Here is a 22,553-nt window from a genome sequence, read left to right as displayed (position 1 = left end):
CCCAAATTCTCTTGTGTCTTGAACACGTTCCTAAAATAACAAAGGTCTTTTTGCCACCTTAAACAGTGGCATAAGGTTTAGTGGACTGTTGTCCATGAGAACATGAGTAAACCTGTTCATCTTTAAGGCGTCATTAAGTCCAGGGCATAAAAGAAAATAGCTACCCCTCTGGGAAATGAGATTTCTGCCACTGTCCTAGTCCTTCAGTGTCCTCGAGTGATTTTTCTTGTGAAGTAAGTGTACAGTGCATAGGAAGGAAGGAAACTGGCCAGTAGAACAATGGGAAGACATTCTTTCTGAATTCCTAGTGTGGGGGGGGGGGAAAGCAAGTCAGGAGGAATCCTATGCTTGCTACTCAAGCTACCCAACCAGGGATAGAGAAGAGAACTGCTGCTGCAAGAATATGAATCTTTAAAAAAAGAAAAAAGCAAGTGGTGGCAGGCAGGCAGGAGAATAGGTTTGTAAGAGTAGAGTGAGTGGGGGTCCCTGTGTTTGACCCCCCCCGACCTGATATTTATTTATTTATTAAATTTATATACCGCCCTTCATCTGAGAACCACAGGGTGGTTTTCAATATATCCCTAGATATGATTTAGCCTATTGAATTTTCATGTTCTTTGGGTATCTCTCACTGGCTAGCCAGTGTACTCACTGGAGCTGTTCAAGAACTGAAATTGTAGAATGATTTTCTGAAGGGGGGGTGAGAACATGACTGAATGCTAATTCTTACAAAAACTTCTCTGTGTCTGTCTGTCTTAATCCAGATGATTGCACTGGATATCTGCTTGAAAAGGAATGTGTGATCATTCTTCTGAGCCTGCACAAACTCACTGGTCAGATTTCCACACCCCACACTAGAATGGGGCGGTGTCTGCCATGATGTAGTGTGGCACCAACAACCAGAACTGGCAGCAAGCAGCATAGATTTGCACTTGTTACAGGCTTTGCTGCCTTTCCAGACTGGGTATTCTGAAACATCTGGTTTTCTGTTTCAGTGGCTAATTTTCTTTCCCACCCTATCCATCCACTCCTCTTGTAGGGACTCAACTGGAAAATTTTATATCACATTTTTAGAACACCATTCTTCCGTTTTGATTTAGAAATTGAAGAAATAAGATGATAATAATAAGTACTAAAAATGGAACTCCAGTGCATTGTTGATGGTGTTTAATTCCCGCCGCTGCCGCGCCCCCCCCCCCCCGGTACTCAGTTTGTGAGTGCATATCAGATTTCCTTATTTTCCATTGTAACAGTGCCTGTAATGTTAATAGAGAAGAAAAAGACATTGTTGCACAAATGAGAGGATTGTCTTTCGCTTGCCAAGTATTTATTTAGAGTTATTTTCCCGTCTGACCTCTTCTACACACAACTTAGTTGAAAAATGTTTTAGTCTTTCCAAATTATCTATGTCTTATTTTTGGCATTAGGTAGACTACTTTTTCATTTGAGCTTACATTTGTATATTGGCATGGTTAAAACTAAATATTAGATTTGGAAGCCTTTAGGGATTGAGAGGACAATCTCTGACTGAAGTTCACTAGGTGTGGGCATTTAAAACACTGTGACATTCTGCTTGCTTTCCTTCTGCCTCCTTTTCAGTAGCCTTTGGATATATATTTAGTGCAGAATAAAAAGGTAAGTGTTTAAAATGGGGTTTCACCTACTGCATGAGGAGTCAGGAGAATCTAATAAGCCCCTAGTTTAAATAGGATTGGGAAACAAAGAAACATAAAGGAAAAAAACCAATTCTTAATTAGCTCAGCAAGGCTCCTGCTTGCCTTATGGTGGCTTATCTTGATTACATGACTGCATGGGGGTTACCCTAAACCAGGGGTAGGCAACCTAAAGCCCGGGGGCCAGATCCGGCCCAATTGCCTTCTCAATCTGGCCCGCGAATGGTCCGGGAATCAGCGTGTTTTTACATGAGTAGAATGTGTCCTTTCATTTAAAATGCATCTCTGGGTTATTTGTGGGGCCTGCCTGGTGTTTTTACATGAGTAGAATGTGTACTTTTATTTAAAATGTATCTCTGGGTTATTTGTGGGGCATAGGAATTCGTTCATATATTTTTTTTCCAAAATATAATCTGGCCCCCCTCTGGGGATAAAGGGAGAAATGTGTGTAAGCACCTGTGTTCTAAGCAAGTAAGAGCATTGGTGTGTATAGGGGGAGGAATTGTGTGTGTGTAGACGCGGGTGGCAAGGGGACGCGGGTGGCGCTGTGGGTAAAACCTCAGAGCCTAGGACTTGCCGATCGCATGGTCGGCGGTTCAAATCCCCACGGTGGGGTGCGCTCCCGTCATTCGGTCCCAGCACCTGCCAACCTAGCAGTTCGAAAGCACCCCTGGGTGCAAGTAGATAAATAGGGACCGCTTACTAGTGGGAAGGTAAACGGCGTTTCCGTGTGCTGCGCTGGCTCGCCAGATGCAGCTTGTCATGCTGGCCACGTGACCCGGAAGTGTCTGCGGACAGCGCTGGCTCCCGGCCTCTAGAGTGAGATGAGCGCACAACCCTAGAGTCTGTCAAGACTGGCCCATATGGGCAGGGGTACCTTTACCTTTACCTTTACCTTTACCTTTACTATTAATGACTCTGGGCTTATGAATCAGAGGGTCTTCTAGTTCAACCCCCTGCAATGCAGGAATATGCAGCAGCTCCTTAAGGGGATTGGACCCTCAGCCTTGGTGTTATCAGCACCACACACGCTGTAACCAACTTTGTGAGGTTGCGTGTTTGATATAACACTGGATTGGTGTTCCTTTATTTTTCAGGGAAGTTTTTGAACTTTTCTGTCCCTCTCTCATTTCGTACCTTTCCTTCTGTTAGACTTTGAAATCTCTCTCTCTCTCAAACTCTGTAGCATCAGGAATGAGATTTCCTAAACGGCATTTTATCCCAGTTATAGCCCCCCCCCTCTCTCTCTCTCTCTCTCTCTCTGTGTGTGTGTGTGTGTGTGTGTGTGTATTTTGAAAGGATACTGAAAATCTGTAGCATATATTCCCCACAATACCATCTGGTTGACTTCTTTGGAAATAGCTATTTTCAGATCAGTTGCTGGGAAGTTGCTATGAAAAGGTTTTCCATCTCAGTGTAGCGGTGATCTCAGGTGATGTCTGCAGCCAGCCAGATGAAGCTTTTAATGAAAATGGTAGTTTTTCTGAGGAATGGGAAGGGTGTGCCCAGCATACGATTTGGCTTATAAAATGTCTCTTTCCGTATCATAACAGGGTAATAAAATATGGAGCTCCAAAGCTTTTAGAATATTGGAAGTTATGTGCAAATGGGAATCTCCTTTTTGTGCTCTAAAATACATTCTAGTACCTGTCATACTACATGACATAAACGGAACAACCAAAATGGAAAATTCTTCAGGGTAAATTTCTTTATGTAGATGTAGAGCCATTCATGCTGAAGAAACAAGTTAGGCTAGGCATGACAGCAGTACATGTTTTGTCTAGAGGTGTTACTTGTGACATTTGAAGTGGCAGAGCTGGAGAGTAGTAAAACTCAGCCAGTCCTCCCTTAAGGTAGTAAGGAAAGGTTAGCGGAATGCTTAAAATATTTGTCATTGGAGCAAACATGTGTCCCACTTTGTGCAATCTTCTGAAAAGGTTTATTTGGCTGTTTTTTAGGAATTGAAAAAAAATAGCCTGGCAACTTCCAAGATCTATTTTCTAGTTATGCCACATTAATTCTGGCTTAAGGGGTGGGGAAAGGAGGCCAGCTCTTCAAATGTATCTAAATTGTTCAACATAGCTGAGATAATTTATGTCGGCTAATTAGGCTGCTGTCCTAGTTTAACTCTGTGATGCTGTCTCTCTCTTTCTTTCTCTACTTTTCCCTGTGAGTTCTTATAAGACAGTGTTGCTCATGAACTTGGAGGTAAAACTGCTATTACAGAATCATTTATTCATCTCAATATAGTGAGTCTTGCTTAAGCTTCCCACTCTTCTGCTGCTATGCCCTCTGGAACCCTTTTGCCATATTTTTTTTTCCCCTGCACTCTGGAGTTTTTGCACCAGGGCTTGTATGAATCAGAATTAGTATCCAGCTGGTGAAAGGGCCAGGCAGTTACTTTCTGGAGTACAAAAGTTATTTGGGAGCCCTTTCATCCTCCATTGACCTTGCACAGTCCATACATGTGAGCTGGTCTATAGAACTGAAATAAATATCCTATGTTTTTTATGTGCACATGCATGTGTGAGAGAAGTATTACTTAAATATATGAGTGTTGTGCTTGAAGCTAAAGTGTGTATCCACAATAATCTGACAGGAAATTGGGCAATCTGTTATCCTTCTTTAAAACCTTTACTTGAAGTCAGTGCTAGGAAGCTCCTGGATTGTGTTGGTTTTGAAGATGCTCATCTCCCCCACTCCTCCCCATGTGTACAGTGAAGGTTTGACTATAAATAATAAGATTTAATTAATGCTCCTTGAATTTTTATCCCTTAAAAAAAAACTGACTGCAAATGAGTGCGTGCTGTTGCATTTTTCTTGTACTCTTTTCTCATTCATGGGCTCATAGATAAACTGAATAAACAACAATTACTTGGCAAATAATTACTCATCCCTGAAGGCGCTGATTGAATACAGCAGGGAAGCAAAAGTTGCAGCGGTAAAAACATTATTTGGCTGGTAGTGTGGGTGTAGAAAGCAGGAGAAGGAAGTTGAACACTTTTCTGTGTTTTGGCACATTCTGGTTTTGGACACAACAGGGAACAGCAATGCATCTGGGCCAAATACCGCATGATTTCATGTGGCATGTAGTCGTCCGAGGGTACCTTCCACATCACATTTAAATACATGCATTTTGTTTTTTAATTGCTCTGCATTACATCCCTTGTTTGAAACACTAGCCATGCCCAGGAACTACATGTGATGAGGATTACTTAGGAGTAATACAGGGAATAAATACAACCTTCATCCTATTTTCTGCCCTTCATGAGAATGAGGCTGAAGGTCTGAAGTGGTGAGCCTCAGTTAACAGTTAAAGACTTTGAGGCAGACAAATCCACGGAGAGTTGTTATATTTATTTAATTAACCTACATACCACTCTTCAACAGAAAATATCAAGGTGGTTTTATAATAAAATATTTATTCTTTTTAAAAAACAACAACATTCAAAGCAGTGGCAGCTTTTCTTTTCTTTTTTGTGGATGGTATACAAAATGGACTTTTTTTGGCTATGACAGCATCTTCCCTTGTCCTCTCCCCATTTTTTGTAAGTTCTGTTTCACTGTGTTCAAAATATTCACCTCAATACCTGGAGTGTGGGGGTGACGGTAGCTTGTACGACACACATGATAATAAACCAGTAGAATGCAAGTTTAAAATTCAACATGAGGAGCAAAGCCGTCAGGTAAGCAAACGGTTTAATCTGAATCCCTTAATTCTGAGACCTGAATCATTCATGGTACTAAATTTGTGTCTGTTCAAATAAAAAGCTTTGGCATAATGGAATATGTGGGCTTCCTGTTTATGGCACCCACTTTCTTTTGCTCCCCCCTTCTGAAGAAACTTGAGTACAAAGAGTGCTGTTCACAGAAGGATAATTATGCAGTCATTTTACTATTCTGCAGAGTAACACCTGATTTAAATGTCATTTTTTTCAAGTGCACTTGAGAGAACTATTTTGAGCTTCAATCGGGGCTGATATTCTACGTGGCTTTAATCCTTAGTAGGGGAAATGCTTTTTGTTTTGCTTTTTTGCATTCACAGTTGATTCAGGCACTAAAATCAAATGTTGTTTGAAGTTTCTGTATCCAAGTTCTGAAGAAGGCGATTCGTGCTGACTCTTGCCAGTGTATATTTTCATGTCTGAACACTCTTTCGATACATTTTAAAAGTACGTACCAAAATATTAAATATCTGTAGTAGGCTGATGGCAAATTTCCCTTTCTTGGGAAATAAGCTTGAGGGAAGTGGTGGGCAACCAGATCCAAGCACTCTTAGATGCAGCGAATTTTTCCAGATCTTCTTTTGGTCTGGTTTTGGCAGTGAGGGGGAAAAAACCATTTGTTGCCTTTCTATCAGGAGAAAGATGTGGGGAAGGTAACCCTTCTGATTTCTCCTTGATCTTTTAGTGGTTTCTGATACTATTGATCTTCATATCCATCAGGAACAGTTGTCTGAGATGGCAGTAAAAAGGTAAAGGTAAAGGACCCCTGACAGTTAAGTCCAGTCGCGGACGACTCTGGGGTTGTGGCCCTCATCTCGCTTTACTGGCCGAGGGAGCTGACGTTTGTGTGCAGACAGTTTTTCCGGGTCATGTGGCCAGCATGACTAAGCTGCTTCTGGCAAACCAGAGCAGCGCACAGAAATGGCGTTTACCTTCCCGCTGGAGTGGTACCTATTTATCTACTTGCACTTTGATGTGCTTTCCAACTGCTAGGTTGGCAGGAGCAGGGACCGAGCAACGGGAGCTCACCCCGTCGCGGGGATTTAAACCGCCGACCTTCTGATCGGCAAGCCCAAGAGGCTCAGTGGTTTAGACCACGGCGCCACCCGTACTGCATTGCAATGGTTCCATTTATTCCTGGATGGCTCTCTCCAAAAAACCGTGCCGGGGGGATTTCTGCTTGACCCCCTGGCATTTGCATTTTGGGTTCCATCTTTATCCTCCATGCTTTTTAGCATTAAATAAGTACAGTGGTGCCCCGCAAGACGAACGCCTCGCAAGATGGAAAACCCGGTAGACGAAAGGGTTTTCCGTTTTTGGAGGCGCTTCGCTAAACGAATTTCTCTATGGGGTTGCTTCGCAAGACGAAAAAATCTTGCGAGTTCCCGCGTTCCCCCCCCCGCTTTTTTCCGCCCTTTCCCTAAGTGCTAAGCCGCTTATCAGCTGTTCTGCTGATAAGCCGCTTCTCAGCTGATCGCTAAAAGCCGCTAGACCGCTAATAGCGCTAATCCGCTAAGCTGTCAATGGGCTTGCTTCGCAAGACGAAAAAACCGCTAGACGAAGAGAATCGCGGAACGGATTAATTTCGTCTTGCGAGGCACCACTGTAAGTTAGATCAGCTAGGGACTTGGAGTCTGTTGTCATCAGTATGCGATTGGCACACTGCTCTTCCTGCTTCATATCTCTAAGAGTGTAGTGTGAAATGTAAAGAAGAAGGTTTTAGGTGGTGGTGGTGGGGTTAAAAAAATTTTTTTTCTTGCTCTGCCAAGTTCTGAAGTTCAACTGAGATTCTAATAAGTTGCTATTCCTGCTTCATATATCCATTCCCCCCTCCCTTTCTTCTTTCTGGTATGTATGTATGTATGTATGTGTGTATTTTATATACTGCCCTATACCCAGAGGTCTCAAGGCGGTTCACACAACAAAATCAGAATATAAAATCACAAAATATATAATCAAAATTAAGAACAACCCAATAACACCCCCCCAAACCCCACATTTTAAAAGGGCCATTTTGTTAACCATTTCATGCACACGAAAGCTCATACCTAGAACTAACTCAGTTGGTCTTTAAGGTGCTACTGGAAGGAATTTTTTTATTTTGTTTTGACCATGGCAGACCAACACGGCTACCTATCTGTAACTGGAACATTTCAAATTAAGTGCATCTTGGAGAACCATAACACTGGGGTGGAGGACAAAAGCAACAGGCAGGGGAATAAGCCCCCCCCCTACTTTTAAATTGTCCCACCTCTACAAAAAACACATGTAAATTATGTGGCACAACTGTTGTTTGGGATACAGGTCATGTCACTACTATAATATCTATTTACCCCTTAAATTTTATACTTCACTTAGGATATGAAATACTTTTGTTCTAGGAAAAAAATCAAAGAGTTAGGCTATTTTTAAAATAAATAAATAAATTGAGTGGCACTGACAGTAGTACAATAGCAGCCTTAGCTCAAAAGCTTTTAAGCTGTTCTTGCGTGAATGCATGCTTTCCCCCCCCCCCCCATGGAAATGTGTTGCAAAAGATCAGTTCCTAGTTTCCTTGCTTGTCAGCTGTCTCCATTCCTGAGATCTGTCTTCTGTTCCACACTATTCACAATAATATAAAAGGCTAGGTAAAAAATAAAAACCCCACAGAAAACTAAATCCAGGACCTCAGTTGGTTAGTGTGTGCTGCTGAAAATGCCAAGGTCCCGGGGATTTGATCCCTGTATATTCCTGCATATTCCTGCATTGCAGTGGGTTGAACTGCATGAACCTCTGACTCCCTTCCAGCTCTACAGTTCTATGACCTAAGTCCTTCATCCAGTGCTTTTAAAGGGATATAATGATCTCTATGTTTCCTACAACCAGGCCCTGCTTTGTGTATAATTGTATTTGGTTTGTTGGTGCTTCAGGATTCTGCTTAGACAATTATTATCCATTTTCACCATGGGCTGCCTTGGTAGGAAGGGTAGGATATACCGGTAAATATAATAAATAAATAAATAAATATGTTCTGAGGAATCAAGAATGGATGCTCTAACAAAACCTCTGGTTATGTTATAAATGTGTATTCATTGATTTGTTTGTTCGTTCCAGAATTGGTGATGTTGCTGGAATGGTGGTCGGGCACAACTTGTACACTCTACACGGATCCCCAGAATTATGAAAAGTATGGGACAGAGAATGCCATAGTAATCCTTAATCACAACTTTGAAATTGACTTTCTCTGTAGCTGGAACTTTTGCGAAAGATTTGGAGTCTTAGGGGTGAGTCTTGACTAGTATTTCAATCAATTGCCCTTTACAGGAACTCTATGAAGCAAATCGGAGGTCACTTAGATTTCGGGTTGTGCCTTTGTGCATCTTCTTTTTTTAAATTGGCACTTTTATGACTTTCCTTTTTATTGGCTTGGAAGAGTAGAACTAGCTGAAGAAGAGGATGAGCTCAATGTTGCATGGTGGTATATCACAGGTTATGTGGGCCTGATATATATGTGTGTGTGTGTGTGTGTGTGTGTGTGTGTGTGTGTGTGTATCTCAAACCTACCAATCAGTTGTATACCATGGCCAGCTAAATGCTTGACAATCCCGTTTGAGTAATCTCAAGCAAGAAACAAAACCAAGATATTTATCCCCTTCTTCATAAGATGCCGTACTTGGTTGGTGGACTGTGAACAAGTTGCATGTCCCTGCTTTGTAATAGTAATGATTAATTCAAAGCACAGTGACCAGGGTGTTGTCTGGCTGAGGGCATTTGGAGCACATTGCTGCAATGTTATTCCAGTGATGCTCTCTCCAAAGGGATGCATGAATGTATATAAAAAAGTGTACAGGTGTCTCTTTAATTATCCCTCCTCATGTTACAGATATATTGCCTTTTATTTAAATAAACTATTCTCTTCTGCCTTTTCTTCTGTTTTTCAGAGTTCCAAAGTACTTGCAAAGAAAGAGCTTGCTTCTATGCCAATCATTGGCTGGATGTGGTACTTCCTTGAGATAGTTTTCTGCACACGAAAGTGGGAGGAAGATCGGAAGAATGTCATGCAAGCCCTACTCAATCTCCGGGATTATCCTGAAAACTTTTGGGTAAACCACTTGGCAGTAGAGTAAAGTAAAAGTAAAGGGACCCCTGACCATTAGGTTCAGTCGTGACCGACTCTGGGGTTGTGGCGCTCATCTTGCTTTATTGGCCGAGGGAGCCGGCGTACAGTAGGTCATGTGGCCAGCATGACTAAGCCGCTTCTGGCGAACCAGAGCAGTGCACGGAAACGCCGTTTACCTTCCCGACGGAGTGGTACCTATTTATCTATTTGCACTTTGACGTGCTTTCGAACTGCTAGGTTGGCAGGAGCAGGGACCGAACAACGGAAGCTCACCCCGTCACAGGGATTCGAACTGCCGACCTTCTGATCGGCAAGTCCTACGGTTTGTGGTTTTACCCACATCATCACCCGCGTCAGTAGAGTAGAAAACATATATTTTCAGGAGGCACAAAAACCATTAAAATGTAATAACTCTGAATTTGGAACATAAATACTCTTTTACCCTTTTTCAAGGAACCCCTTCCACATCAGCTGCTTTGCCAAAGAACTCCAGCATCTTAGAGGCTTGTGTGGTTGTTCTAGGACAAGGGTGGCCAACAGGAGACCTGTGGGCTGTTATCTGGCCTGCACTTTAGCTTGCTCCAGTCCCCTCCACCATTTTGGGCTGGCAAGCTGCCACTAAGCACTTGACAGGCACCACTCCAAGCAGAAAAAAGGTGAACTCTCATTTGCAGCTTAGAATGGTGCTTGTCAGGTGAGCAGCAGTCCTGATTTTTTAGTTTGTTTTGCTTTTCTTTTTGGCTGGGCAGTGCAGTGCACCTGCCCAAGAGATTTTGCATAGGAAGTGATCCTGGATGGATCAAAAGGAGCATGAGAGCATCCTATCAGAAGGAACATTTCCCATAAGGAAATGGAAGCCTGCTTTAGAGACCTCTTCAGTGACACCTTTGTGAAGGAGTGGAGCATGGTTCTCCTGTGCTCTTTTTCGTTTTTGGCTTGAAGTTAGACCCTTATGTTAGGGACGCGGGTGGTGTTGTGTGTTAAACCACAGAGCCTAGGGCTTGCCGATCAGAAGGTCAGCGGTTCAAATCCCCGCGACGGGGTGAGCTCCTGCCAACCTAGCAGTTTGAAAGCACGTCAAAGTACAAGTAGATAAATACCTTCTGGCGGGAAGGTAAACGGTGTTTCCATGCACTGCTCTGGTTCGCCAGAAGCGGCTTAGTCATGCTGGCCACATGACCCGGAAGCTGTATGCCGGCTCCCTCAGCCAATAAAGCAAGATGAGCACCGCAACCCCAGCGTCAGTCATGACTGGACCTAATGGTCAGGGGTCCCTTTACCTTTACCTTTAGACCCTTATGTTATCCCTGGGGAGGTGGGCCATGTTGCCTGGGTGGGCCATGTTGCCATGTTCCTCCAAAGTCACCCCTCTTTTACACAGTCCACATGAAGCATCTTCCAGTTCTCTTTGGCCTCACTTGAAGGGAGGGCTGAGCTCTAGAGATGAATGGGTGGGACTGGTACTTAATGGCATGTTCTGCTGTGATCTTGGGGAAGCTCCTTCCTACGAAGCTAGTATTTGTCTCTGGAAGCAGATACCCCCAGTGATACCGAGCTATTCTGTGGCCAGCTATTTAAGACAGATACCAGATTTGGCAGATAGTTGGAAAGAGCATTGTGGTATGCATAAGAGCCATGTGAGTCATCCATGCTTCCACACTCGTGCTGCGTAACGCACTTTGCAGCCTGATGCACCTTTCTTAGTGGTTAGGCTTTCTCCTAATGCCTTTGGAGACAGCTGCACTTTTGTGATTTATCTGAAATGCTGCATTAACATACTGCATCAGCAGTAGTCATCTGTTTTCATCTGTGTAAACTGTCCACTGGTATACAACAAAATGGAATGAATTCGTTGCAGGGTTTTGTTGTTGTTATTTCTTTAGTCGGTTTTTCTTCCTTATCAAGCTCTTTGGTGGTATGTATATATTTCTCTTCCAGTTCCTGATTCACTGTGAAGGCACCAGGTTCACAGAGCAAAAACACAAAATCAGCATGCAGGTAGCTGAAGCCAAAGGCCTACCCAAGCTCAAATATCACCTGCTGCCACGGACAAAGGGATTTGCTGTCACCGTCCAGTGTTTGAGAAATGTAGGTAAGGAATTGCACAAGGAAAAGTTTCCAAGATATTATTTTGAAATCTTTTTTCAGAGTTATCTGCATACTGCAACTAAATAAGTGTCTAAACTAAAACAGAAGCAGCAGTTGCCACTGGATCACATCAGCCACTAAATTAGACCAACAGTTTTTCTGTAAAGGCTTAATGGCAGTTCTGCTTACTCATGATAATTTACTTGTGATAATTTCAAAATAACGCTACTTCCCTTCTGTTATGCCTATCAGTGTGGTTGCTCGAGAGCGGTCAGGCAAGGTCCCTCACGGGTCTTTTCAAAGGCTTTATTGTTGGTGCAAAACATTTACAATGCAGAATGCCTCTGTTCCATGTCTTGCTCACACACTAGCAGAATCTGCGAGTGGGTGGTCCTTAAACTTTCCCCTGCAGAGTAGTTTTTTGACCCCCAGCCAATGCCTCCCCTCTCTGCGTGAAAACCTACTGCGCAGGGAAGGCTTGGGTAAAGGGGGACCTCCCTCCTCCCCGCTTTGCTCAGGCACGGTGTCGTGGCTCTTTCTTGCATCCTCAGAGCCCTGCAGCTCTTCCACACTAGAGGCGGGACCTCCCTCCTCCGCTGAGGAAGTGCTGCTTCCCACGATCTTTGGGGGGTCTCTGTAATCCAGCTGCCTTTCCACCTCTCACCACTGAGCTGATAGCAGTTCCCTGACACCTTCCATCAGATCCCTCCTCCAAATGGCTGCATTCTGACCATTGTATTTTGGCTTAATAACTGGAGATATGAACAAGACATGACTGCATATGAAGCTCCTTCATCCTTTCCTTTGCAGCTGGAGCAAACAAGCCAGGAAGTCTTCCATCAACCAGTTTCCCAAGTCAGGATATTAAATTATGGTTTGAGGTTGGCTCAATATTCTGGCTTGTTCTGAAGCTTGTTAACCATGGCCTCCCAGGTCAAATGAACCAGGAATTGTAGTTAACAGAAGGCTTCCTGGTTTAATTGCTAGGAGAGAGGAAAGAAAGAGTATGTTTGTTCATTGTGTGGTTTTTAAAGCTGAGACATGATCATCCAAATGAACCCATGGTCCCCATGACTTTTTTCTCTAGACAAGAGAAAATACTATGTATTAACAGTGAGAAAGTTATAGGTTACCTTTTTGGCTCAGAACAGTGTCAACTGTCAAGGGGATTTTAAAAATCTAAACTATTTGGGGGATGTTATTTTAAATTTTGATAATTTTGCAAAATTGATATGTTTTAACTTACTCTCGGGTTTTCTTTTTGTGATTTGCTTTGTAATGCAGATAGGTGAACTACAGCTCCCATCCGCCCCAACAATCATGGTCAATGGCCATGGATGATAGGATTTATTTTTCAGCAACACCTGCCAGACCTCTTAGCCAACTGAAAAGAAGCTCCATAATCCTTTGCCCCTTCCTTCCCTTTTGTCCTAATTTCAGTTTGGTTGTCCCAAATCTTTTTTTGCTTGCTGGCACAAAGGTACTGCATGAACTCTCCAGTTTACATTTCCTTGCTTTATGTGTTGTCCTTTAGCACAATATATGTGATAAGCATTTTCCCAGCTAAATAGACTGCTATTAGATGCCCTGAGGTAATAGAATATAGCGTTATAGAGAAGCTTATTGGTCCATTATTTCCTGACCTGTACTTTTCTTTTTTCTTTTTCTTTTTGGGATGTATATCTATATAGATTTCAATTTCTTTCAGAGCTCTCTGATTTGTTTTCTTTTTTTAAAAAAATCATATCAAAGAGAAGAGGTGCTTAGGACTCTCTCCTGCCCTCATATTTATGCCATAGAACATCAAATGATTCAGTAGTTTTTGTTGGACAAGCAAAAATAAGCCCATTTTGGGTTGTAACATCAGTGTAGGGAGGGATATGTGTGGTTTTGCATTATTCGATTTCATATATATATATATATATATATATATATATATATATATATATATACACACACACACACACATATACACACTTACATTTTTTTGTACTGACCTATTTACAGTTGGCCTGAGCAAGATTGCTGTGAAAGGTAAATTACTCAAAATTTTTAGGAGTTTGGCTGCTCCTGGTGAGAAAATATCAGCAATTTCCATCCTGAATGAAATGTTCAGCAAAAATCCGGATAGTCAAGAGTTAAAAGATCAATGACAAATAGGGCTGTGGAGTGTGGTGCCAGAATGATATGAGCTGACAAGCTTAATTGTGGATCATTAGCTCTACTTACTTTCAGCCAAACAAGCACTACAGTTCTTTCCTTTCAGAGGACCATTTTAATTGGTGTATAAAGCTCTCTGCACTTTCCTTAGATCTCTAATTCAATTTGTCACTTCATCTTGTATCGCGGACTTGCACGCTACTGTTGTAGCAGTTACTGGCTTACCCATCACTTCCAGAAAGTGAAAGCACAACCTCTAGAGGCCATTTTTCATCTTCATTTTACTCACAGCAGTTTAGGTCTGCCGGAATTCTGGAGCTGCAGTCCTTTCCCTACATTCACATGATCAGCCTTCGGAATGAGAGTGAGATTGTTAACTGAGAATGTGCTCTAAACAAGATGCCACCTTCTTTTCTTCCTATCTTCTGCCATTCTCCCAGGCAGCTGTATATGCCTGCAAAAGGGATGCAAGAAATAGCATGCTTCTTATTGCTAAAACAGTCTTTGAATTTGTTTGAAATGAACTGGAATATTGCCCATCTTCTGACTCTGTAAGATTTTTGGACAACCAAATAGTTTAACTGAAAACCGGCTATTTATTATTTCAGGTTTTTATGCACCGTTTAATCAGTAGCTTTTATAATAGCACAAAACAATAAAAACATAATAAAACCAAACAGGAACCTGTACATCACCTTAGGCTTTTAGCCTGCTGGATTTAGAGAGTCTGAATGTAGCCAGGAGTGGGCCTGTCTGATCTCAGTTTGGCAGAAGTTCCACCGTTTTGAATACCAAGTATATTGCAGGAGAAGGGATAGGAAATCCCATGTTTTCCTAGGATGCTCTCATGAAATGCTCTTGCCTCGCTGGAAAAAGAACCTGGAAAACATATGTGTGTTTGTGCATGTATATCTGGTGCACCTTAAGAGCTTGTGTGTGTGTGCGCGCGCATTTGTCAATAAATAACTATCCACTTTTTGCCTCCCTTGGCTTGGTGTGTGCAGGACATGGTGTGGCTGCTGTATCCATTGCACCTAGTTGCTGAGGTGCCACCTCCACCCTCTGGAGAAGGTTTGCAGGTGGTTGCATATGTTGTCTTAGGCACCAAGCCTTTCTCCTGTCTTCAGCCATCTGCTACTGCAGACGTCACACCACACACTGGGTTGCCACTTCTTTAAAATGTCTCATGTGGCAGATCCAACATCCTGGAGAGCCGGGTGTTGGTTTGCTCCAGCCACACTTACCATGTGCCTTCCTACAGCTCTCACACTCATTTGCTATGTGTAATTTGTGGTTCCGGATCTGTCCTTTTGATTGATTCGAGCTCTAATTTGTTTTTTGATAGGCAGCTCACTTTCTTTCCTACCTCTGAGTGTCCTTCCCTATCAGTTGTTGTAGTATGTATTTTTAAAAGTAAATACATAATAAACCACCGTCTCTGCCTATAGCAAGTGATTATTTTCCACCGTTGGATGGAGGCAGGGGACTTATAAGTGATGCTCCCTGAGATAGCTCAGTAGTGCTAAAAATCATTCTGTGATAGCAATCATAGCGTGTGGTGTCTTCTCTTCCTCTGTAGTTTCAGCCGTGTATGATTCTACACTGAACTTTAGAAATAATGAGAATCCAACTTTGCTGGGAGTTTTAAATGGGAAAAAATACCAAGCAGATTTATATGTAAGGTAAGTATATTCCCTTTGCTATTTCCTTCCTTAATATACTTAACCCAAACTGTTGATTGTACAAGTTGTACCAGCTAATACATTTTGATGCACTCTTGACTCGATTGCATATGGCTTTAGATTGGAATTTGTACACATTTGCCCACTTCTAATTTAATAATTGTTGGTTTTAATTATATAGCAAATGGTAGCAAGCGGTTTTCTCTTTCTCTCCTCTTTATCCTTTGTAGGCGGATTCCATTAGAGGAAATCCCAGAAGATGAGCAGGAATGTTCTAAATGGCTTCACAAACTCTATCAAGAGAAGGTTGGTTTATTATTCAGCAGCTCTTCGGATGATAAAAGGCTCTACATGGATTTTCAGCCTCTTTGCAGACAGTCTCCTGCAGTAGTTGTGTTTCCTAATGCATTTTAAACAGCAGAAACTCTCTGCATCTGTGTTGGTGTAGCCAGTTGCAAAAGGAAGACAGGGCTCCTGCACCTTTAATGATGCAGAAGAAAGGATATCAGCAGCAAGCTACACCTGCTGAAATCCCCTCTTCTACACCACTATTAAAAGTTGGAGAAGCCCTGTTCTCTTTTGAATCTGGTCCCCCTAATTTGTGTTTAGAAATCGAGGAGGAGGCAAGGTAGGGGAGACACACACACACACCCTTTGCAACAGAGCATAAGTCTGCTGCTTTCTTCCTGCTACTGGGACTTTAATTATTGAGCTCTGCCATGAACCATGCACAAGATAATGGCATGTAGTACCTTTAAAAAAAAACAACCCCCAAAAAACCCTTTCCCCATTTCAAATCTACCATCCATTAGTTTGAATTAATCTGTATATTTGAACAATTGGCTGATAGTTCTTCAAGTTGATTAGATATTGTTAAGCTATTGTTCTATGAAGAGAGGAATTGTAACTCTGAATCCACTCAAGCCCCATTGAGTCCAGCTTCTTTGTTTTCAAAAGAAGCCAGCCTAATGCCTCTAGATGCTCACAAGTCTAGAATGATGTTGATGTTCTTCCCATGTAGTTTGTTCCCGATACCTGGAGGATGAGACATTATACTTGATTCTCAAATGTTTAACTTTCCCTGAACGCACAAATGAAGTCATATCTTCAAAATCCTCCATAATTTGCATATTCCTTCTGTGCCTTTTTGGAAGGAAAAAGACATACTTCTGGATTTTATTGATTTATATGCTTTATTAAGTGTTTATGAACACTTCCAACAACACAAAATGATGATAACCAGGAAGGAAGGGGTGGGTAGGTTCTTGCTCACATAATAAAGGGGGGAAACTGGCATGAGGTTGCCCAGTAGAAGGTTTTAAAACATGGAATATGTTCAAATAGTGATCACTGTAATGGATAGAAATAAACATGCAATGTATTTCACCAGTGGTACATAAAAAAAAGGAAGAGTCACTTTCTGGCAGAACACCCCCCCCCCCACACACACTAAATAAATGGAAAAGACAAATTTCTTTGTGAAGCTGAATCTAAGAAGAATGTATTATAGAGGTGCTGACAGACTTGATTAGATCTCTGGGTTATATCTCATTTCCTTGCTTCATCAAAACCAATTTGGAAACGAGGAATTTCTCATGGTTGGCAGCTAGAAATAACCCTCAGGCCTCTTATGTGTCTTTCCCAAAAATACATATTATCTGATCTGAATAATCTAAAGTAACTCAAGCAGCAGAACTTCCCCAAATGGGTTGTTTTGTTCCCCAGAAACTTAAGCACATAAATCAATTCCCAAATTATTAAAATTAGAAAGTGACACAAGGCTGCAGTAGGTGAAGGAGTTGTTTATGTGTACTCCCCCCCCCCATATGTTTATTGCTTGGTTTGTAGAGCAACTAGAAACTAACTATGTTGATGTTGCAAAATGTTACACCAAGATCAGTAAATATTCTTCTCTTTTGATTATAAATCTCTTGGAGATAAAGGCTCATTAAAACTGCAGAGTTGGTAACTGACAAACTAACAGCGGGAAACAGGCAAGCTTGTTTCCTCTGTGATATTCCTCCACAATGTCCACCAAGAGATCAGAGGCGATCAAACCTTCTGCAGGAGTCAATTGGAATCCAAAGGATGGTTATGTGCATGTCTATGTATCTGTTCCTTAGACTTCTGCTGCTCACCAAAGCAGTTTCTATAGCAGCAGCGTTTAAAACTGCACAGTAGTTTGTTTATTAGTGGGATCCATTTCAGAGAAAAGGGAATTCAAAGCTTAGGTCACATGTGTGGTTCTCTCCCTGTGCACATATCATATCTTGGGTTCCTGTGCTAAGGTAGAAGTGAGTGACAGTGTGGCAAAAATAGTTACTAAGGTGAACAAGGAGATTTGCTATGCCTGATTGGAGACTCGGGGGGGGGGGATGGGCATGCTCTGGGCCCCTTGACATCTTCTCACTCTCTCCTCCTTTGCCCTAACCAGGATTCTTTTCAAGAGGAATACTACAGAACAGGAGCCTATCCTGGCACTCCCATGATGCCACCCCGGCGGCCGTGGACTCTATTGAATTGGCTCTTCTGGGCCATATTGTTGCTATATCCTTTGTTCAAGCTGTTCATCAACATGATCAGCAGCGGCTCCTCGCTGACTCTGGCGATGTTTGCCTTTGTTTTCATTGCAGGTGAGCTGTGGTTTGCAACCTTAAGGCTGCCTCTAGAAATAATATTTTGAGGAAATGGGTCCTTTTTCCATTCTGCCTTTAACTAATTTTCTTGAGCATTTGTTCATCAATTAGATGTTTACACACGCACTGAGGTCTGATGGGGTGAGGGAGGAATTTTGTGTACCGGTTGCCCCCAGTAGACCACTCTAGAGGCAGCGCTGGAATTCAGCTGAGTGACATTTTGCTGTGCTATCACTGAAACTTAATCTTATTTCTCTCTCTCTCTCTGAATTAATATTGCTTTTTAAAGTCTGCAGAACTCAACTGAAAAGTACCCGTGAGTAAAGACACTGAAGAACTTCTCATTTCTCTTCCAGTCAGGGAGCAAAATGGAAAGAAATGAACTGAAGCTAGCAAGTTTTCAAATGCACTTACTTTTCCAATGATGAACTGGGCTAATCTTGTCTTTTTCTTTCCTTTCTGTGATGGTAAATAACCAATATATCAAACGTTTGGGCACATGGCTTCAGCTCAGGGTCTCCACTTGACGTTTCAATCCTGTCTGATAGCTAAGCTTCATATTTGCAAAAGAAAAGTAAGCTTTTAGAAAGGGTGATATGGGGAAAACGAATGTCAGGATTGTGCCTATTCTTTCGGAATTGAAGAGTCTCAGAATGGCTGAGTCGGTCCAAAGACTGTTAGCAGATGCTCATTATCAGATTCTGAATTCTTGCAATTTTGTATTGAACTATATTAGCTCTGGGTTTATCTACTAAACCCAACATCAAGATATCAAAACTCTGGTTTTGCAATTTCTGCGGAACAGTTACTAACCAGATTACAACATATATCTGACAGGGATTAACAGATTACAATAGTAGAAGTGTATTTTCTTCAGCAGCACAAATAATTTTGTAGAATGTTTACTTAAAGGTACTTTGTGAATGGTGAGCAGCCTCTTAAAACAGAGAGTGTGTTGTAGCCAGTACCCACCAAGTCTGCAGCATATAGTGAACAGGCTTCCTCATTCTGCACCACACCACTCCAGAATATGAAATATGTCTTTCTATGCTAATGTGTTCAGGTAAGCCACCCAGCATAATTCAAAAGCATCCTGTGTGAAATCAGAGAATGTTTTCTCTTGCCTGTAATGAATTCTCTTTTTCAAGCTACCTTCCCCCCTCTTACATTCTCTTGGTGTCCTGATCCAATCAGCTTATACAATAGCTGGCATTCTCAGCATCTAACAGAAGAAAATAGTTGGTATTCTGTATTAAATCAGAGTAGTAGTACTGCAACGTCTCGGGTATGACTGAGATGACCCTGAAGTTGTTGTTGTTGTTGCTGTTGTTGTTATATATTTCTTTATACCCCACCTTTTCCCCTAAAGGGACTTCTTGTTGGCAAGTGCTTGCTGGCCAGTCAGTGTATGAAGACCATGCTCTGTTTTGTGCTTGTGTTCGGATATGACTCAGATGGCTTATCGATTAAACCCAGAGTTCATCTAGATTCAAGAGCTCTCGTTAACCGTACCAGTCAGATTGCGTAGCTCAATTGGATTAACAGATTCAAAAACCAAGTGTAATGTAATATTTTTGGACTAGGAGAATACAGTGAGGAAGGGTTCGCCCTGTCTTTAACCATATAGTCTGGGTTCTAGAAGGCTGCAATGTAAATTATATCTTTCATATAGTTTACACACAACTGAAACAAATGGCATCAGAGCAGCCCAAATTATGTGCCAACTGCATACATTAAGCAAGACTATTTGGTTGGTTTGCAGTCCTCACTTTGCTCATGAAGTGTGTGGTTAGAGAACTCTGCAGCAAACAGGAACATTGGCTACTGGAAATCCATTCTCAAGCCTATCTTGCAATTGTAGCACATAGAAACTTCCTTTTTTTAAGGGGGGGGGGGAGAAACACCTGATACCAGTTGTTGGGTCTTACACAGAATTTATACAGCCTTACTTTTAATTGCAGGTGCATGGATTGTGTGCTTTCTTCCTTACAAAAGCCTTCAAAATTGGCCCCAGTATTAACAGTTAGGACATAGAAAAATCAGAGGGGCAGGTAGAAGTCGCTGCCTAAGACTGTGCAGAGGAACAGGGCGGAGAGACTTGCTGCCAGTCAGATATGTGGCTGGGCAATATTTCTCCCCTGCCAGGATTGCACTGGTAGTGGTCATGGCAAATCATCTGCTGCAAGCAGAAAATGCAGCTTTGCACATTGTATGCTCAGCCCACGCTTGAATAACTAGGCAGTGTGGTGTCCTGACACATGTGCTTACGCAAAGCAATTTAGAGGATCCATTCAGTTAGCACGGGTGCGGTCTTATCTGGACTAAAAGGGGAAAGAACATTCAGGCAGACCAGTGAATCAACCCCATAAAGGGGACTCCTTTTATATGGAGTGCTGTTTTGGTGGCACGATTGTCATAATGACTGCAATAATTATAACCAAAGGCTTCACCTCCCCCCCCCCTTTTGAGATGGAAGCATCTCTTGTTATTTGTTGATTTTTACTCTTTTTATGTTTTTAGTCAAGAATGCATCCACAGTGGTTTTTTATTTTATTTTTTCAGGCTCCCAACAGTATTATGGTGCAGGATAGCTCAGCTGGTAGAGCATGAGACTCTTAATCTCAGGCCGAAGGGTTCGAGCTCCATACTGGGCAAGAATATTCCTGCATTGCAGAGGGACCCTCATGGTCCCTTCCAACTTTACAAGTCTGTGATTCTATGACAGCTTAGCTCCCAGATGCTCAGTGCCAGAAAGGGGCTATGCTGGGTTTTTAAGGTGGGTTCAATCTGATGCTTTTGAATATTTAATGCTAAGAACATTTGAGAAGTTGTGGAATGGTTCCAGCCCATAAATTTTACAGGCAAGAGAATTAGCTGATAATAAAAATAGCCTTGGGAAACAATGAGGTCCAATGTTGCACGACCACAATTATTATATAGCTTAGTGTGATGATGGTGGAGGCCACATTTATTGATTTTTGTAGTGGAAAAGGATATTCGGAATGTTCTTCAGGTTGTAATCATAATTCTGTGCGGATTGTAAGATTAAGGTTTTAAATGGAGAATGCTCTAAGATTTCAAAGACTACGATCTGCAGTAGATTACACCTAAACTATGCAAGAAATTGCTAGCTGGGCAATTACAAAAAGGAAATGTTTGTAGTTACTCATGTTGCATGTACTGCTGCATGTTTAGTGCATGTGGATTATCTGAAACTGACTTGAAAGTGTTGCCTGTTTAACTATCAAGCTACTGTAAATTTTCATCACTGGCTCTTAAATAACAATCTAGACAGAAATCCACATGGCTATATTAAATGTTAACCTGAAACTGCATGCATAATGTGAGAGGTCATCACACATGTTTCAAATACTCTGTAGTGAGAATTACATGTGAGAATTTCAGGACAGAGTAGCTTGTCACCAATTATGTTTTAAGTACTACTTGTTACTAGTGAGCGGAGATTGCATAGATGAGATGTGAAAGTACACAGTTACTTTTTGATTCTGGAAACGTAACCAGGTTATGTATACAACAGTAGATACCCCAATTTAGTCCTAAAGCCTTCCCCCAAATCACCACAGTGCATACACTCAAGCTCATTGATTAGAAAACTTTGCTGGGTTGTGGATTTTAATGAAAGCAGCTCCCTCAAGAGCTATTTTCATATGTCACATTACTCTGGATTGATTTTAATTTGAATTAAAAATAATTTTATTTTCTCTAATCACAATTTTTCTCTTCTTTTGTTCATGGTTCCTGGAATTACCAATTTTGCTTCTGTTCTTTATATTAGTACGTGGGAAACACTGGGAAAGTTACGATAACGATCCAAGATTATTTATTTAATTGTACATTCAACACATACAGTGTTTTTTTAAAAAAATAAGAAAGGGGGAAAGGTCCTGTATATCATTATAACGATTATTAACAGTTAATTACATTTTTTTACCGTACTTTATTTTGTATAAACGAGTTCCAAATTTCATTATACTTGGCCATGCAACATCTTAATGATCCATGTTAAAAACCAACCTTCTCCTTCTTCCCAAAGTGAAGGGCATTCCTGCTCAAATCTTAAGGAGTGATACCGAGCTGAATAGGAAATGTCTAAGGGTACGTAGCAGCAGAATAGTGTAACACATGCCTGGGCTTTACATTAGTCCTGCTTCTGTTTTGTGCCAGTCTTGTGTCCCTGTTTTATCTGGCTATGTAGTAGAATGGTGGCAGCTCCCTGGAGTGAGGGACCGGTTTTGGAAGCTGGTTAGCTGGTCCCGTCTTTCTGAGAAGCCACCCCAAAACAGTTCTGTGAATGGCAAATATGTTGGGTCACCCAGCTCTCTTTGCTACCATGACAAACCACCTGAGCTCCACTAGATGGTATGACAGGGGGAAGCAGGGGGTTTAGGTTGCAATGTAAAGTAGGGCTGAAGAACCTGTGGCCTGCCCAGTATTGGATTCCAGGTCCCATCAGTTACAGCCAGAATGGC

The 22,553-nt window shown here is 41.8% G+C and overlaps 1 protein-coding gene across 6 annotated transcripts in view; it reads left to right on the top strand.

The window, feature by feature from the left end:
• AGPAT4 (1-acylglycerol-3-phosphate O-acyltransferase 4) overlaps positions 1–22,553 on the top strand; it is a 41,666-nt gene that overhangs the window by 7,776 nt on the left and 11,337 nt on the right. For 5 of the 6 annotated variants that reach the window (XR_014154794.1, XR_014154795.1, XM_081855194.1 and 2 more), the window contains 6 exons: positions 8,492–8,661; positions 9,319–9,480; positions 11,436–11,589; positions 15,325–15,427; positions 15,658–15,733; positions 17,862–18,060. Coding sequence is in view for 4 of the 6 variants with exons in the window: in XM_081855194.1 (XP_081711320.1) it covers positions 8,492–8,661; positions 9,319–9,480; positions 11,436–11,589; positions 15,325–15,427; positions 15,658–15,733; positions 17,862–18,060 (864 nt within the window). In the remaining 2 variants the exon portion in view is untranslated. Of the gene's footprint in view, positions 1–8,491; positions 8,662–9,318; positions 9,481–11,435; positions 11,590–15,324; positions 15,428–15,657; positions 15,734–17,861; positions 18,061–18,352; positions 19,090–22,553 lie in introns of those variants that run through there. The other variant, XM_081855196.1, reaches the window with a different exon arrangement.

The sequence above is a fragment of the Podarcis erhardii genome (genome assembly GCF_964252035.2).
Source record: "Podarcis erhardii genome assembly, chromosome: 3".
NCBI classification, from domain to species: Eukaryota; Metazoa; Chordata; class Lepidosauria; order Squamata; family Lacertidae; genus Podarcis; species Podarcis erhardii.
This window is presented reverse-complemented; position numbering and strand designations above follow the sequence as displayed.